Here is a 19,416-nt window from a genome sequence, read left to right as displayed (position 1 = left end):
AGACATGATCAAGGGATACTACTCAAGCACACCGTCCATATGAGAACAACTCACTTATTTGTTATCAAACAATTAGTTTGGGTTGTCCCCAGATTGACAAAATACAGGTAGCGGTGGGGGCGCAGCCAATATGACATCACGTTATTTATGCCGTCATGATTAAGATGAAGTGATCCGTTTTTGTGTTAAGCACTGAATGATGATCCCACAGAACTTGCCCAATAATGATTAACGGCTGATCGATTGTGTGGCACATTTTTCCCTTGTGCTTCGCCATCTTTTCTCGAGGCAAGGTAAATAACGTCGACGGTATGGCGTAGTGGGTAGAGCGGCCGTGCCAGAAACCTGAGGGTTGCAGGTTCGCTTCCCACCTATGGACATCAAAGTCGCTGCCGTTGTGTCCTTGGGCAGGACACTTCACCCTTTGCCCCCGGCGCCGCTCACACCGGTGAATGAATGATGAATGAATGATTGGTGGTGGTCGGAGGGGCCGTAGGCGCAAACTGGCAGCCACGCTTCCGTCAGTCTACCCCAGGGCAGCTGTGGCTACTGATGTAGCTTGCCACCACCAGGTGTGAATGAATGATGGGTTCCCACTTCTCTGTGAGCGCTTTGAGTATATAACAATAGAAAAGCGCGATATAAATCTAATCCATTATTATTATTACAAATCGCTGAAGCCCTATTTTTCAATCATTGCCATAACACTGGCTACACTATATTCTGCCCATCTCAATGTTGCAATTCACTTTGCATACATGTTAACAGTCCTTTGAATTAGAGATGGAAAAAATAACTTGAGATCTTTTGGTGATATTCTTGACAATGAAGTCACTGGAAAACTAACCACACTAAGGAAAGTACATTTATTATACACATGAATAACGGGACAAGCGGTGGAAAAATGGATGGATGAATAAAAATTATGTATTTATAATAATCATAAATAGTTATGCAGGATGGCTATAAGGCCACTAACGTACAATGGACTAGCTCATTGACAGGCTAACCAAAATGAGCAGGGGCAATCGCGGGGCACTTATAGACAATCATTCACACACTCATTTATATCTATGGACAATTTACAGTCTTCAAAGAACCTAACATGAGTATTTTGCACTGTGAGAGGAGGCCGAGGTACACACATGGAGGTTCTCCCACACAGAGACGTTTAAACGGAAGTTAGGCGTAAATTTTGACGTTATTGTCGGAGGTAATATCACAATTAGGGTAGTTTACACAGGCTTGAAGAAGAAATGGATTAAGCACTTAGTGGCAAGGTAAACTGTTGTTTGGCAAGTAAAAAGAATACATGCCAAATAAAACTGTTAGATTTAAAGAAGAGAATAGCAGTAGTAGATCAGAAACACATGATATGCATAAGGAATAGCTGCAGCTCAAAAGAGAACTTGGCCGCATCTCCTCATATATCATAGAGAAACTATCAACACAAGTAACTTGCCACACTGGGAGGAGTTAGGGCTATCGTGCTACGCACAAATTTTTCTACACACTAAGCCAGCATTTGTTTTTAAAACAAACATAACATTTGTAATACGGTTAGCCGGTGTTGGTGGCATTTTATCAAATGCAAAAACTTTGTTTTACTGCTTTGAATGAAAGGAAATGAAATGAATGATGAGTGCCAATATTGAACATTGTATATTCAAGATCAAATAGTTTTTTAAAGTGAACTTGAAGACAAACAGAACGTGATCAAACAAAGTACATTTTAATGGAGGATTGAATGGGCTGCTTCACATATAAAAAAAGAAAGTTTAGAAACATTTTGTCTACCGTAAATTCCGGACTATAAGCCGCTACTTATTTCCTAAACTGTGAGCCCTGCAGCTTATATAATGGACCGGCTAATTTAGGGGATTTTTCTTTGCCAATGACAATAATACCAATAATTTTATATTAAAAAAAACAACAACAAAAAAACAGCAAAAACACTTAGAGGGTATATTATTGTTTGTAGTATGGCGCCATCTTTTGGACACATTTGCTCATTGCAGGTCCTGCAGTGTCCTTCCATTTATCGGTAGTGCTTTTGCAGTAATGCGGCGTGCAGTTCAGTGTTCTAGCCATTCATAGCGTTTGTTCTTGAAAGGACTCTTCATTCATCACGCAAAGGAACGTTTGGATGTTTTACAATATAACTAAAACAATTCGTACTTAGTAAACCGTCCTATGTGGGATGTCTGTCATCTGTGCCTACCAACAAGCGTTTCTCCACAGAGTACAAAGTCATGTTTTTTTAAGGGATCAAATAAATACTTCCCTAAATTAAATACAAATGAACATATAATTTTAATCTCATGTTGTTTTTATGTTCTGTTACAATAAAACTATCATGAAAACTATGGATGTGTTTGATGTCCTGCTGAAGCTTGCTCACTTACAAACACTAACTTCCTCCAACTAAGACACCAGGTCCTTTCTCACCGCAGGAACTTTTACAAGAACTTTACCATTTACTTGGGTAAATAAAATTCCCCCTGTGTTACCACCAAAAATTACTCGGGTAGATTTAGTTTTTCAGGAACTATTCGTAGTTCCTGCCAGCACACTGGGACTTCCAAATAGTTCCAGGAACTTTACAGGGGGCAGGCTAATCTGTCGACTGCTGATTGGTTGAACACAGTTGGGGGCAATCCTTAAACTTTGTATTCTAAATTTCAGCCGCCATTACAGTATGCAAGGACAACATGTTGGGTTAAAATAGTGTGCAGTTTCATGTTTATTATTATTATTTACAAACTTCATGTCAATACACAAAGCTAGGAGAAGTGAATGGACTCTTTTAAGAATATTTACAGGAGTATATGAAGCATTCAGCTGGACTTGGAAGCGGCAAGGTGAGCAGTTTACTGGGACTCGACAACCTTGTAGTTTGAAGAGAAATGTGAAATGAAGAACGAGTGAAAGGATGGTAAATAACATCAAATATTCACTATCTACTTTACTACATGTAAAATTAGTCATTGACATGCCATTTGTGTAGTTAATAGCCTCAACCCCAGTAAAAAGAATGCTAATGCTAACAAGCTAACACTACATTTGATGCGTCTATTGTCGCTGTGAGAAAAACGCTGGCATTTATTTTTTTGTATATCGTTATTTACAGATAAACACTGACATTTATTGTTTATATATTGTTATTTACAGATAAACACTGACATTTATCATTTATATATTGTTTTTACAGATAAACACTGACATGTATTATTTATATATTGTAACTTACAGATAAACACTGACATTTGTTAATAATATATTGTTGTTTACAGCAGAAATGGACTAAAAGGGATCACCTGACCCTCATGAATTCATCATTTACTGAGAGGACGACTCTGACTGTTGGGACATTGGGGACAAAATCCTGACTTTTTATGCACAATGTAGTACACTTAGTTTTTAAATCATATTGTTTTGTATATTATTGCTTTGTACTTCATTTATTTACACTTTGGTAAAATAAATATGAGCTAATATTGTCTGTTTATTTACATGGTATCAATGTAGAAATATACTGTAACACTCCATACATCATAAGCCTGATTTGTACATACCACCTGAAGTGTGAAATTTGGTGTAAACACAAACCACATACTTTGTTCCTGTTGGGAAAAGGCCTTATCAAAGTATAGTCCTAGTGGTGTTGCCATGTGACATCAGTTAAAGTAGCAGTAGAGTGGAAAGAAAAAAAACTTTATATGCTTAATTGCGTTTCATTGTATCCATTAAACCATATTCAATTAGGTTTACGATCCGCAAAGTATGTGAAAATACCATCTAAACATCACAAAATGCCACAAAATCAGTCGGCCATCTTCAGCAATTTCCGTAGATTGTACGTCACTGTGGTAACACTTCAGCACTCTGACCATATTATTAGATCAGTCATACTGGAAATGCGCAAACATTGTAAAGAGATGTGCTGTTTAGCATTCACAATCCTTATGAAAGACAAGAACACATAGGTTTGGCTTTTTTATACATTCTAAATGGTAACTGAATATCTAACAATTCAGTCAACAGATGGAGGGTCCTCTGTTGCGCTCATTATACTCTCTAAAAACATCCAGAAAGCGCCAACAATACTCCATTTACATTTCGTGACCTGAAAATTAACCAAATATGAGCGATATTGTTATTATAAGCTCCAACGCAGACTGCCTATTTTAGCGGTGCATTGAGAGCAGTGAGCTAATGCTAGCTTACGCTGCTATTGTTGACACGCTAAAAGCCGGCGGCTGCTCCTGCTTGGTCTCAAACTTGCTAAAAGTACATTCTAGATTATAATTCACGCATGGTAGTATACAAATGTGGCCATGGACCGACAGGTTGGTCCATTTTCCCATCCCCCGAAATGGCCAAAATGACGCTAATTCTTGCAACTTTGTTTGAACTCTCCGTGAAGAATGTAATTGAATTTTCATCTAAACGTAATTATGTGAGCGTCCTGTTGGTAGACATCCTAGCGAGAGTGGAAATATTACAGTAAGTGTTTGTTTTATTATGGTTTATTCATGGTTAGTTTGTATGTTTAGCACCTAGCAATGCTGCTAATGCTATAGTGTCACAATAAAGCTAAATCCGTTTAGCGCTTGCTTTCTAAAACTTATTGCTCATCCTCTTTGTGTTTGGCCTCAAAAATATAAGGTACTGGATGATATTTTTCCCCAAAGTAATTGTTGTTGGCTCTCACAAAGTTTGCTTCATTAGCATTGTTGTTGATGAGGGAGGGATCTGGGGTTTCTCATCTACGTCACCCGATCACGTGACTGGCTTCCTTATTATCTCTTAAAATGGCTCAGGAATCTCTGTGAGATTGATACTATTTTGAACATATCTATTTACTCCCAACCTTTTTAAGTCTTTTGGTGTATTACATCAGATTTATATAATAGCTTCATTATAGAGGCAACTTGTTTTTCCACTCTACTAGTACTTTAAGATCAGGAAGACCTTTCACATGCAGGTTAAAAAAGAAATGCCTCTGAAATATAGTCATTCACCAAAGTCATGGTGTTCTCTGGCAATTGAACTCATTGCAAGTGGACAGTTCAGATTGTCTTCGTGTCTTATCTTGGAGATAAAAGTTATCATGATGGAGTCTAGGTTGGATCCAGACTGTGCATCCCTGTTACCAGACAGACCCACTTTGTCCAAGTTTTACTGAGCTGCAGCTAACCATTGACAAGAACAAAACTAATGACAGCGTTTGATGAGCTCAACGCAATTTACTGGAGCTCACAAAAAGCTAGGCGTGAAACCAAAACAATCAAGTCTTAATCCTAACTGCTGACCTAAGTACCTGGCAAATTACTAACCGCAATTGTCAACAGTAAGTACAAGTATGTGCACAGTCAAAACACACACATCCATATTTAAGTCAGGAAAATCACAGCTGTTGGTATCGCGTTCAAACGCTTAAGACACTTTGAGCACAATAAAATGGATTTGAAAAGTAAGTACACCAGCTGCATTTCAACAGAAGAGAGATAATACATTCAGTAAAACAGAGCAGAGATAAGGTGTGACAAGGGAAAAGGTAAAAGCAGGAGGACTACTAATGAACTACTTACAGTTTCATCGGTACAGATGGAGTGGACTTGGGTGCCGAACATCACAGAGGTGAAGATAAGGAAGAGGAGGCCCTCAAAACATAGGAGGATGAGGAGGATGACAGTTGCTGGTGGAGAGAAGGAACTGCACTCTGGGGGAGGGGGAGATATGAAGGAAGAGGATCCTATGAGATGTTGCTACACTATAAAACACCATACTATACACTAAAAAGGACACACACACACACACACACACACACACGGCCAATATTGGCACCCCTGAATTTCTGTCAGTTAATGCAGCACTTCTCCCAGAAAATTGTTGAAATTACAAATGCTTTGGTATTTATGTTTATTTCTTTTGTTTGCATTGGAACAACACATCACCCCCCCCCCCTTCTGACTCAATGTAAATGTAAGCAGCTACACAACAGTCTATATATGTGATAATCATTAAACAATAAAACGGCACATTTTTCAATACAAGCAAATATCAAATAATTATAGATGCATGTTACTTTCACATATAAAGTCTACAAGGTAGTGTCTGCAATATGAGCTTAAACTTCATAGATTACTGTAGCCTATAAGTGTTACCAAAAAAACAATTGCACTCCATTTCAGCTTACAGACAGCATGAGTCTATTCCAGACCGTTGTTAATAAATAGGTGTGTGTGTTTTTTAACATGGAAAACGGTGATGAAACCGGTCTGGAAAGGCTTTTAGAGGGTTCAGATGGTGAAGAAACCGGTATGGAAAGACTTATAGAGGTGTTAGATGGTGAGGAAACCGGTCAGGAAAGGCTTTTAGAGGGTTTAGATGGTGGGGAAACCAGTCTGGAAAAGCATATCAAGGTGATAGATGATGAGCAAACCAGTATGGAAAGGTTTTTAGAGGGGTTAGATGGTGAGGAAACCGGCCTGTAAAGGTTTGTAGAGGGGTTGGATGGTAAGGAAACTCATCTGCAAAGGCTTAAAAAGGTTTTGGATGGTGAGGAAATCGGTCTGGGAAGGCTCATAGAGGGGTTAGATGGTGAGGAAACTGGTTAGAAAGGGCTTTTATAAGTGGTTAGATGGTGAGTAAACCGGTCTGGAAAGGCTTTGAGGGGTTAGAGGGTGAGGAAACCGGTCTGGAAAGGCTTTTAAACTTAGACTTAGACAAACTTTAATGATCCACAAGGGAAAAGGGGGTTAGATGGTGGGGAAACTGGTCTGGAAAAGGCTTAAAGGGGTTAGATGGTGAGTAAACTGGTCTGGAAAGGCTCATAGAGGGGTAAGATAGTGAGGAAAACGGCCAGGAAAGGCTTTTAGAGGTGTTTGATGGTGGGAAAACCGGTCTGCAAAGTCTTTTAGAGGGGTGAGATGTTGAGTAATCTGGTGTGGAAAGGTTTAATGCGGGATTGATAGTACGGAAACTGGTCTGGAAAGGCTTTTGGAGGGGTTAGATGGGGAGAAAACTGTTCTGGAATGGCTTTTAGAGGGGTTAGATGGTGAATAACTGGTCTGGAAAGGCTTATAGAGGGGTTAGATGGTGAGGAAACCAGTCAAGAAAGGTTTTTAGAGAGGTTAAATGGTGAGGAAACCGGTCAAGAAATGCTTTTAGAGGGGTTGGACGGTGAGTAAACTGGTCGGGTCTGAAAAGGCGTGTAGAGGGGTTAGATGTAAGGAAACTGGTTTGGAAAGACTTATAGAGGGTTTGGATAGTGTGTAGTTGATAAGCAGGTGTTTTCAAGTTGTTTGGATCTGAATCTGTTTTTTTTCCCCCAGCCTTGACGTAACAGCTCCAGTCTTCAAAAGAGATGAATAATTCCAGCGGCACGTGAAGGTTGAATAAATGGCAGAAATGAGAGAAAGCAGAGATTTAAACACGGTTGTGAAAAGAGGATCTTGCTGACAGGTGAAAGAGTTGGTATTTTGGGGTTTGGTATTTCACACATCAGGGAGTAGAAAAGTGGGAGAAGTTCAGGTCCAGGAAGCGGCCAAAGATTTGAACATCATCTTTTTCATGACAATTACGTGAGAGTAGAGTACAGTTGGGGTTTAGGAACAATCAGTCAAGAATATTGATAACCCAAATCATCGTTATAGATGATTACACTGGAGTAAGGTTTTTTTATTTAGTGGGAATAATAGAGTCCTTGTTAAGTAAAATATGGATTTTATTAATTTCTTATTTGATCAAGTTGACCACCTGTAGCTTTCATTAATTCCTTGTTGGACCAGGCAGCCGTTGAGAAGAAAACAAACGGAGGTAAGAGAGTCTAAAATGCTGCTTGGTGTATGTTTGTAGTGTTAGCACTTGGATATTTTATCAATATTGATTTGTGAAACATGATTGTCAAAAGAACACTTGATTGCTGAGCGGGAGATGATAGTCTTTAAGGAAAGGAGGAAGTGGTCAAGTCAATTCTAAGATATACAGTAATAAGTACAACCCTCACGGTTCCACAAACATTTATATATTTTCATGAGACAACATTCATGAGACAACATTCCAATAAATTCCAAATGAATACAATTCTGAATTAAAAATACAAATATAGATCCACCGTACAAAAACATTAAGTATGTAAAGACAAAAAGTTCTGGCTTCTCCTTAACACTATTACTAGCCATGACTGTGTTTGTTTACCAAACTGACCTGAGACCCACTTCCTGTCCCTCACTCATTGTACTGTGTGGAGAACAGAAAGTTGTGTACGCAACAAACACATGTTCCGTTACTTACATACATACATACATACAGTACATACATATATATATATATATATGCACACACACACACACACACACACACACACACACAGACACACACACACACACACACACACACATATATATATATATACAAATACATACCTGTATATGTATATATATATATATATGTGTGTAAACATGCATGCTTTGGAGCACCTGCCTCAAAAGAAAAGAATGTTTGGTGCCCTAAAATATGAGCCCTCTTTTAAGGGAACACCTTAGACACCACACAATTCTACTTGATTTTTGGAGGTAACGATTCAATTCGGAATTGATATTTGATTTAAAACAGTTTTTGTTTAAAAAAATTCTACCCAAACATTTAATAAACTCAAATACAAATAAGGTAACAAGATAAGTATCTAACACTCCTCTTTTCTAAAGAAAAAGTGTACAGCGGATATGAGCATCTACATCAACAATATGATTTGTCTGAGTTGCTGGACAGGACAAATGACAAGAAAAAATTTTTTATTTTTAAGATTTTTGATGGTTGTGAATCGATTAAGAATAGTTACAAATAAGAATCGTGATTAATCTGAAAATCAATTTTTGGACACCCCTAATATATTGATATATACGGTGTGTATATATATATATATATATATATATATATATATATATATATATATATATATATATATATATATATATATATATACACATATATATATATACACATATATATATATATACATATATAGTATATATATATATATATATATACATATACACATACATACATACATACATACATATATATATATATATATATATATATATATATATATATATATATATATATATATATATATATATATATATATATATATATATATATATATTTATATATACATACATATATATATACATACATACATACATATATATACATATATATACATATATACATATATACATATATATATACCGTATTTCCTTGTATTCCCGCTTGGGCGCTAATCAATTAAAACTTCTTCTCACTGCTGCGCTTACCAAAGGCATGCGGTAAAAGTAAGCATGCGCTAATTATTTTAAAACCTCTTCTCACTCCAGCAATTACCAGAGGTATGCAGTAAAAATTTGAGTGTGATGTAAGCTTGGACCTTAAATCCTATTGAATAGCTCTTAATCTTCTTCCCTTCATGCGATTTCAAATTACCGGTATTGAAATCAGCCTCCTCCATTTTGAAAATGATGACAGGGGAAGTGTCACTCGTGACGTCACGAGTTTGACCAGGCAGTTATACTAAGCATGCGCTAATTATTTTGGGAAGCGAGTTTGACCCAGCAGTAATTCAAGGCAGGCGCATACTATATGCCCTGCGGCAATTCAAGGAAATACGGTATATATATTTATAATATATATGTATGTATATATTCAGTATATATATATATATATATGCGTTTTATGTCAATCCAAATTCTTCTATGTTTCCTTGGACTAATTTTCTAGTCCAGTTGTGTACGCAAAAAATGCCTTCCAACTATTAATCGGTTCTCATTGTTCACTTAAAAGAGCTGTTCAACATACACGATTCATTCGCAAATGTAAATGCTTACTTTTGCTTATGTGAAATAATAATTAGAAAACACTTACTTGTCCAGTCATCTTCAAAGCAGTAGAGAAAATGAAGGACCACCATGACGAGAACATGGAGGGAGATGAGTGCAATGTACATCTGAGTGGAAAAAAAAAGAGAGGGTAGAAAAGTCAACTGTAATTCACTTTGCAAATATTACTCCTCAATATACTAAGTGGAAAGCGCCAAATAGAAAACTTACAGTGAAGAGCACAAAGTACTTTTGATTGTTCTCCCCAACACAGTTGTTGACCCAGGGGCAGTGGTGGTCCATCTTGCGTATGCAGCGTTTGCAAACACTAGTCAGAGATCGATGGGAGCACATGAACCATTCCACCATTAAGTACTGGTCCTTATGATTAACAACAGGTTTGCAAAAAAAAGACTTAAAGACAAGTACATCTCAAGCATTTGGAATGTTTGACACAAGCTCATTCTTTTCAGCTATCAAACAAAAATGGATTGGAGTTTACCTTAATTTGACCACAAGGATGAATACAATTATCTTAATTTGAGGGGAGGGAACGGCTGTCACTGTGAAAAGTGAGGATTTCCTATTAATTTGGAGGATTTTGGTTTTATCATGGTTTAAAGACATTTGAAGTGAACCAGGATTTTATTTCAGATAAGCAGGAGGAGAGATGGACAAGTAGGTTTAATGGACAAGTAGAGCCGGGGGGACATCAGCATAAAAGGGTTAGATGGTGCACTGTCCATTTTTGCAAAAATGAAAGGATTTTAAGTGCGCTTTATGGTCGGAAAAATACAGTAATTTACTTTGTTCTGCTTCAAGAGTTATCAGGGAATGCAATTATTGCGTAGATTTTTTTGGGACATCACTACCACGCGCCATGGAGAGACATTAAATAAGTTTATCACCCATACCTATTTCAGACAAGACTAGATTGTTGAAGTATTGAACCTAATATGTGGTGAGGACACCACTTTCAGTTTTTGCATTCAACTCGTGAAATGAATGAACTTTTGCATGGTGATGCGTTTGTGGACCCAAACACGAGCTGCAATGACTGCAGCCCACGATGCCTTGCTCACCTGCAGTGGTGTGCTCGGTCAGGCTTGATGCTGCAGCACTTGGGACATTTGTAGACCACTTGTCCGGGTTTCAACTGAAGGCTTTCTATGTATTCCATTGTTGCATTGCCTTTGGGTACTGCTCCCTGAAAGAAACAGAAATACTTTGAACCTTTCCATTACAGAGTCCCAGCCCCCCAAAATGTTAACACTTAATTAGTAACCTTACTATAAAATGATATGGGAACTGTGTGTTTTTATTTATTCAACACATATTAAGCTTTGGTCAGGCTGATTGAAAAAATCTTGTAAATAACAGATGAAAAATGTTTATATACAATTATGTAGTGCTGAAATGAATAAACTAAATGAATAATGAAAATGTTTTTTTAACTAAACTGTCAATAAAATTAAAGTGCAAATGAAAATAAAGCTTCACCACTTTAGTTATAATTTTTGCGCTTGAAAAACTTATGTGATTATAGCTCCAGACTTCTTCTGTTTGATATTTTCATTACTACTATAAGTGGTAGAAAAGTTTATTAAAACAGTACTGTTGCGGCCCATAAATACCAAAGCGGAGAAACACATATTTTTGGTGGCCCACTAGGGGGCACTCGCGGCCCAACAATGTTTAAGAAACCCTGGTCCAAATGTTTGTGTAGGTCTGGTTCTATCAAACCATGTGAGAACTATTAGCTAACATTATTTCAATGTTATGTGTTTAAGCAAGTAAATTAATACATCAGGAGAGAGGATAACTAAACAGTACGTAAACATGTCTGTCAGCCATAGGTATGAATGAGTAGGTAGATGACACACATTTTTGAGACGCAAGTTTATGGCGATTGGGGACAAAGGGTCTGAACATTCTGTGCTTATTAGAAAGTACACAAATAAAGGATACTCTCTCGCCAAGTAGGGACTTTTATTGATTTGATCCCTTAGCAGGCAGCTACAGTTGCCATGTATCTACTCTTTTGTTTATTTATGTATGCTGTGCACACTAGCATCCAAAAAACGGAAATGACGCATTACTGCACACGTCAGGAGTCAAAAGAGGAGCATTGTAGACATATTATTGTTATAAATAATTAAATGTAATACATGTTCAATATATAATAATAATATACACTGTATTAACAATATAATAACAATATACAATATAATAAATATAGATGGACAAGCAGTAGAAAAAGAATGGATGGATGTATTTATAATAAAATTGTGTCTCTTACATGGTGTTGATATTTAACCTTTTTAAAAGGAGTACATGTAGTAAGGTGGTGTCTGCTATGTGGGTGTTGATATTTGAACTTTATAAAGGTGTACTTGTAGGAAGGTAGTGTCTCCTACGTGGGTGTTGACATTGGAACATTTTTAAAGGAGTAGATGTAGTAAGGTGGTGTCTCCTCCATGGGCGTTGATATTTGAACTTTTTAAAAGGTGTATAGATAGGAAAGTGGTGTCTGTTATATGGGTGTTGATATTTGAACTTTATAAAGGTGTACTTGTAGGAAGGTAGTGTCTCCTACGTGGGTGTTGACATTGGAACATTTTTAAAGGAGTAGATGTAGTAAGGTGGTGTCTCCTCCATGGGCGTTGATATTTGAACTTTTTAAAAGGTGTATAGATAGGAAAGTGGTGTCTGTTATATGGGTGTTGATATTTGAACTTTATAAAGGTGTACTTGTAGGAAGGTAGTGTCTCCTACGTGGGTGTTGACATTGGAACATTTTTAAAGGTGTACAAGTAGTAAGGTGGTGTCTCTTACATGGATGTTGATATTTAACCTTTTTAAAGGTGTACATGTAGTAAGGTGGTGTCTTTTACATGGGTGTTGACATTGGAACAATGCCAAGTATAAAAAGGTGACTTACAGGGTCGGTGCACATGGCCCTGGCATGCGAGGCGAGGGCCAGGAAGGCCAGGGCGTTGAACAGAGAGCCGTTGATGACGCTGTAGGTCAGGTTGTTGGAGGGAATCAGCATGACAAAGAGCACCACAAATTCTGCGTAGAAGACCAGCAGCCACGTGATGAGGGCACAAACGATGCCGCAGGCGTCCCTGATGAACCACATGGCAGAGGCGGACGAGGCGGTGATGGCGTCTTTGGAGACGGGGATGCGTTGCTCTGCTTGCATGAAACTGGACCCGGCCCAAACTTGACCACGACCGTGCTCCACATCCCTGCATCTGCGGACCGGACTCTTCATGCTTCATCTACGCTACAGCTGCTGCTCACACTGCGCCTTCGGCCTTCAGTCCATGCTGCTGGAGGAGCAGAAGGGACATTTACCTTCATGCTGTTATGGAAATGTTGGTCAGCATCATGGCGGCCATCCCACCATCTTTACATACGATGACATAACTAGTACTGACAAACAAACAAAATGAGCATACAGTATACCGTCACGTAGGCATTAGAGAGCAGAATTAAAGGCCTACTGAAATTAGATTTTCTTATTTAAACGGGGATAGCAGGTCCATTCCATGTGTCATACTTGATCATTTCGCGATATTGCCATATTTTAGCTGATTTAGTAGAGAACATCGACGATAAAGTTTGCAACTTTTGGTGGCTAATAAAAAAGCCTTGCCTGTACCGGAAGTAGCAGACGATGTGCGCCTGACGTCACTGATTGTAGAGCTCCTCACATCCTCACATTGTTTACAATCATAGCCACCAGCAGCAATTTCCCCATTAATTTGAGCCAGGATGAGAGATTTGTGGATGAGAATAATGAGTGAAGGAGTAGAAAAAAAAAAAAAAGAAAAAAAAAAAGGTGAAAGCAGTGAGAGCCATTCAGATATTAGACACACTTACTAGGATAAGTCTGGAAAATCCCTTTTCTGCTTATTGTGTTACCAGTGTTTTAGTGAGATTATATAGTAACTGGAAGTCGGAGGGGTGTGGCCACGGGTGTGGTGACCGCCAGTGTCTCTGAGGGAAGCCACGCAGCTGCAGTAGGACGCAAGCTTTGCTGATGTCCACGGTAAGAGCCGACTTATTGCCACAATTTTCTCACCCAAACCTGCTGGTTGACATGTTGTCGGGATTCATGTTCGCTTGACCGCTCTATTTCATAGTAAAGCTTGACCTTCGGGAATTTTAAACAAGGATACACCGGCTGTATTTGTGATGCTAAAGGCAGCTGCAGTGCACCGCTTCCCTCCTACATCTTTCTACTTTGAGTTCTCCATTATTAATTGAACAAATTGCAAAAGATTCAGCAACACAGATGTCCAGAATACTGTGTAATTATGCGATTAAAGCAGACTACTTATAGCTTGGATCGGGCTGGAAAAAAATGTCCGCTACAACCCGCATCATCATACGCGTAATCATTCCGCGACGTTTTTAACAGGATACCTCGCGGGAAATTTAAAATTGCAATTTAGTAAACTATCTGGCCGTATTGGCATGGGTTGCAATGTTAATATTTCATCATTGATATGTAAACTATCATACTGCGTGGTCGGTAGTAGTGGGTTTCAGTAGGCCTTTAAACGGAAGAACAGGATAAGAGATCACATTAGTTTGTGTTTTTTTTTTGTGGTTGCTATGCCTAAATATAGCTTGTGCAAATAAACTAATGCCATGTTAAGTCCTTGTAATAAATATTGTGATTGTTGGTCCAAAACATTGTATTTTCATTGTCCATTTTGATAACAGAAACTAAAAGCTTAGTTGTTGTTATTGTGCAGGATGACCACAGCGGTTTTGGTGATATTTGTTAGCATCAAGAAAACATATAATGATAATAATAACAAAAATATAAAACTGAACAACAGGGTCATCTATAGCTAAATAATGAGACAAAATATCAACTTCACAGCATTAAAACAACTGCAGACATGAATTGTAGATGAGACTAATATTTGTAGCAGGGAATCAACTGCAAACAAAATTATCCTTTTTCTAATTGGCGTCAGGGTCACAGCAGCACGGCACTCGTTAAGTCAATCAAATACGTTGCTTAGCGATGTATGAATAAGTCCAACTTTGTCTTTCAAGGATTAATGTTTTATTTGTGGACCCCTCAGATGCAATGACATGATGTGCGTCTTTTCTTCTCCACATCCTTGTGAATGTCAAATGAAGTTAGGTCAAGGTGAGCAGTAACGTATTGGTGATAATAAATGGTTTAAATCTATAAGTTTTCTTAGGAGTGTATAAAACCACTCCATCCCAATTTGAATATTTGTTTATGATCGTTTGTTTATTTGCCATTGGACATTTCAAAATACGCCCAATCAGCACTGATGCAGGTCAATAAACCGAACCCTAATGGGGCTCGGATCATCGCCTGAAACCTGGAAGTGCGTCTAGGTCATGTGATTGCAACCCAGCAATATACTGTACACCAGTGTTTTACAACCCCTGTGCCGCGGCACACTAGTGTGTCGTGAGATACAGTCTGTTGTGCCGTGGGAAATTATATAATTTCACCTATTTGGGTTAAAAAATATTTTTTTGCAAACCAGTAATTATGATCAGCAAATAATGTGCCGTTGTTCACTGTCTGTACTGTCTGGAGATTGGCAGACTTACCACGTTATACTCTTCCATATCAGTAGGTGGCAGCAGGTAGCTAATTGCTTTGTAGATGACGGAAACAGCGGGAGGCAGTGTGCAGGTCTAAGGTATCTAATCCTTAAACTAAAAATAAACAAAAGGTGAGTTTCCCTAAGAAAAGGCATTGAAGCTTAGGGAAGGCTATGCAGAACAAAACTAAAACTAAACTGGCTACAAAGTAAACAAAAACAGAATGCTGGACGACAGCAAAGAATTACTGTGGAGCAAAGACGGCATCCACAAAGTACATCCAAACATGACATGACAATCAACAATGTCCCAACAAAGGATATAAACAACTGAAATATTCTTGATTGCTTAAACAAAGCAGGTGTGGGGAATAGCGGCCAAGGAAGACATGAAACTGCTACAGGAAAATACTAAATAAAGAGAAAAATACACCAAAATAGGAGCGCAAAGCAAAAACTAAAACACTACACACAGGAAAACAGCAAAAAAAACACCAAATAAGTCATGACGTGATGTGACAGGTGGTGACAGTACACCTACTTTGAGACAAGAGCCATAGAGATGCATGCTTGGTTGTGGTTTAAAGTCGTATCCAACAATTGCGACAACAACTTTTTATTGTCAATATCGGCTGCAGAATTTCATTTTTTAATGATTTGTGCTGGTGGTGTGCTTCCGCATTTTTTCAATGAAAAAAATGTGCCTTGGCTCAAAAAAGGTTGAAAAACACCGCTGTACATCACATACAAGTTGTACATACTGTACACATATACAGTGGGTCAATAAGTATTTAGTCAGCCTTGATTGTGCAAGTTCTCCCACTTAAAATGATGACAGAGGTCTGTAATTTTCATCATAGGTACACTTCAACTGTGAGAGACAGAATGTGAATAAAAAATCCAGGAATTTACATTGTAGGAATTTTAAAGAAGTTATTTGTAAATATTGGTGGAGAATAAGTATTTGGTCAACCATTCAACGCTCTCACTGATGGAAGGAGGTTTTGGCTCAAAATCTCACAATACATGGCCCCATTCATTCTTTCCTTAACACGGATCAATCGTCCTGTCCCCTTAGCAGAAAAACAGCTTCAAAGCATGATGTTTCCACCCCCATGCTTCACAGTAGGTTTGGTGTTCTTGGGATGCAACTCAGTATTCTTCTTCCTCCAAACACGACGAGTTGAGTTTATACCAAAATGGATACATGGATGATACAGCAGAGGATTGGGAGAATGTCATGCGGTCAGATGAAACCAAAATATAACTTTTTGGTATAAACTCAACTCCTCCTGTTTGGAGGAAGAAGAATACTGAGTTGCATCCCAAGAGCACCAAACCTACTGTGAAGCATGGGGGTGGAAACATCATGTTTCGGGGCTGTTTTTCTGCTAAGGGGACAGGACGATTGATCCGTGTTAAGGAAAGAATGAATGGGGCCATGTATCGTGAGATTTTGAGCCAAAACCTCCTTCCATCAGTGAGAGCTTTGAATGGTTGACCAAATACTTATTCCATCCATCCATTTCCTACCGCTTATTCCCTTTTGGGGTCGCGGGGGGCGCTGGCGCCTATCTCAGCTACAATCGGGCGGAAGGCAGGGTACACCCTGGACAAGTCGCCACCTCATCGCAGGGCCAACACAGATAGACAGACAACATTCACACTCACATTCACGCACTAGGGCCAATTTAGTGTTGCCAATCAACTTATCCCCAGGTGCATGTCTTTGGAAGTGGGAGGAAGCCGGAGTACCCGGAGGGAACCCACGCATTCACGGGGAGAACATGCAAACTCCACACAGAAAGATCCCGAGCCTGGATTTGAACCCAGGACTGCAGGAACTTCGTATTGTGAGGCAGACGCACTAACCCCTCTTCCAACGTGAAGCCCCAAATACTTATTTTCCACCATAATTTACAAATAAATTATTTAAAATTCCTACAATGTGAATTCCTGGATATGTTTTTCACATTCTGTCTCTCACAGTTGAAGTGTACCTATGATGAAAATTACAGACCTCTGTCATCATTTTAAGTGGGAGAACTTGCACAATCGGTGGCTGACTAAATACTTTTTTGCCTCACTGTATGTGTATAACCATTATATTTGTATATACATATGACATATGTATATGTATATATATAATTTGTATGTTATATGCATATATATATAGTATGTATGTACATTTTATTTTTGTATACATATAACATATGTATATGCATGTTATATTGTACACACACACACACACACACACACACACACACACACACACACACATATACATATACATATATATATATATATATAAATATATATATATACGTGTGTGTTTACATTTATGTTATAGGATAAATCCGACGCAAAGGATTTCAAAGTATATCAGAGTAAAGTTATTAACTAATGATATGACTAATTATGACAGTTTTTTATTTCTTAAAGAAGATATTTCAACAATATTCGGAGGAAACTTCCTGATTCAAAACTATTAGCAGCTAATATTTTAGCTTAGCTGCTAACGCTAATTAGCTGCAGTATTTACATACCTTCTAGTCATTTCGTGTCATCAGTCTGCATTTGAGCGGACAACAACTGGACTCCGGCAACGTGTGAGTGCCATCACATTGCGTTGAAACACGTCCTTTGATGACCTTAGGGACAAAAGTCCAGGCGCTGCTTGTACTCGCTTAGTAGCTTAGAAGCTAGTCCTTGTTACTTCCGCATTTACGTGCGACTCATGGGTCTATCGTGAACAATCCTGCTCCTACACTCGCATTGTTAAAATGAGTCGGATCCCGACTTTCTGTTCCAGTCGCTGTGTTCGGTGATGAAGTGTAGAGCAGGGGTCACCAACCTTTTTGAAACCAAGAGCTACTTCTTGGGTACTGGTTAATGCGGAGGGCTACCAGTTTGACACACACTTGAAAAAATTGCCAGAAATAGCCAATTTGCTCAATTTACCTTATATCCATCCATCCATCCATTTTCTACCGCTTATTCCCTTTTGGGGTCGCAGGGCCAACACAGATAGACAGACAGACAACATTCACACTCACATATATATATATATATATATATATATATATATATATATATGTATACATATATATATATGTATACATATATATATATATATACATATGTATATACATATATATATATATATATATACATATATATATACATATATATATATATATATATATATACATATATATACATATATATATATATATATATATATACATATATATATACATATATATATAATATTTTTGAGTAATCACAGTGAAAAGTTAAATAAAATCCTACTAAATATATTTAAGATCCGAAAGGTTCCCCACTCATAAAGAGATGCATTTTTATTATTTTTTTTTTTTACTTTTAACAGTTACCGTAAGTTTCAATATCAACTTCCGATATATCTGTCGATTTTAAGTTTGAACAATTATTTTGTTTGTTTTATGCTCTTTTGTCAAAACTTTGATGTTTTTATATGGCAACCACACAACATATGCAATATTTTTTCCACATAAAACATTTTAAAGTGATAATTTTTAAGTAATAATTCATTATAACATAGATTTTTTTGTTCTTGTTTTTTGAGCAATGGAAAAAAAAAGAAGGGCTTCACGGTGGGAGAGGGGTTAGTGCGTCTGCCTCACAATACGAAGGTCCTGCAGTCCTGGGTTCACATACAGGCTCGAGATCTTTCTGTGTGGAGTTTGCATGTTCTCCCCGTGAATGCGTGGGTTCCCTCCGGGTACTCCGGCTTCCTCCCACTTCCAAAGACATGCACCTGGGGATAGGTTGATTGGCAACACTAAATTGGCCCTAGTGTGTGAATGTGAGTGTGAATGTTGTCTGTCTATCTGTGTTGGCCCTGCGATGAGGTGGCGACTTGTCCAGGGTGTACCCCGCCT

General features: G+C 38.0%; 1 protein-coding gene across 4 annotated transcripts in view; it reads right to left on the bottom strand.

The window, feature by feature from the left end:
• zdhhc3a (zinc finger DHHC-type palmitoyltransferase 3a) overlaps positions 1 to 18,249 on the bottom strand; it is a 42,418-nt gene extending 24,169 nt beyond the window's left edge. For 2 of the 4 annotated variants that reach the window (XM_061882291.1, XM_061882292.1), the window contains exons 1-6: positions 18,040 to 18,249; positions 12,826 to 13,219; positions 10,967 to 11,091; positions 10,116 to 10,212; positions 9,931 to 10,012; positions 5,595 to 5,725 (exon numbers count right to left, since the gene is read on the bottom strand). In XM_061882291.1, the coding sequence (XP_061738275.1) occupies positions 5,595 to 5,725; positions 9,931 to 10,012; positions 10,116 to 10,212; positions 10,967 to 11,091; positions 12,826 to 13,161 (771 nt within the window). In that variant the 5' untranslated portion in view covers positions 13,162 to 13,219; positions 18,040 to 18,249. The remainder of the gene's footprint in view (positions 1 to 5,594; positions 5,726 to 9,930; positions 10,013 to 10,115; positions 10,213 to 10,966; positions 11,092 to 12,825; positions 13,220 to 18,039) is intronic. The other 2 variants (XM_061882290.1, XM_061882289.1) reach the window with 2 other exon arrangements.
• Between the last annotated feature and the right edge of the window lie 1,167 nt (positions 18,250 to 19,416).

The sequence above is a fragment of the Nerophis ophidion genome, linkage group LG21 (assembly GCF_033978795.1).
Source record: "Nerophis ophidion isolate RoL-2023_Sa linkage group LG21, RoL_Noph_v1.0, whole genome shotgun sequence".
NCBI classification, from domain to species: Eukaryota; Metazoa; Chordata; class Actinopteri; order Syngnathiformes; family Syngnathidae; genus Nerophis; species Nerophis ophidion.
Note: the sequence above shows the minus strand (reverse complement) of the source record. Positions and strands in the feature narration are given on the sequence as shown.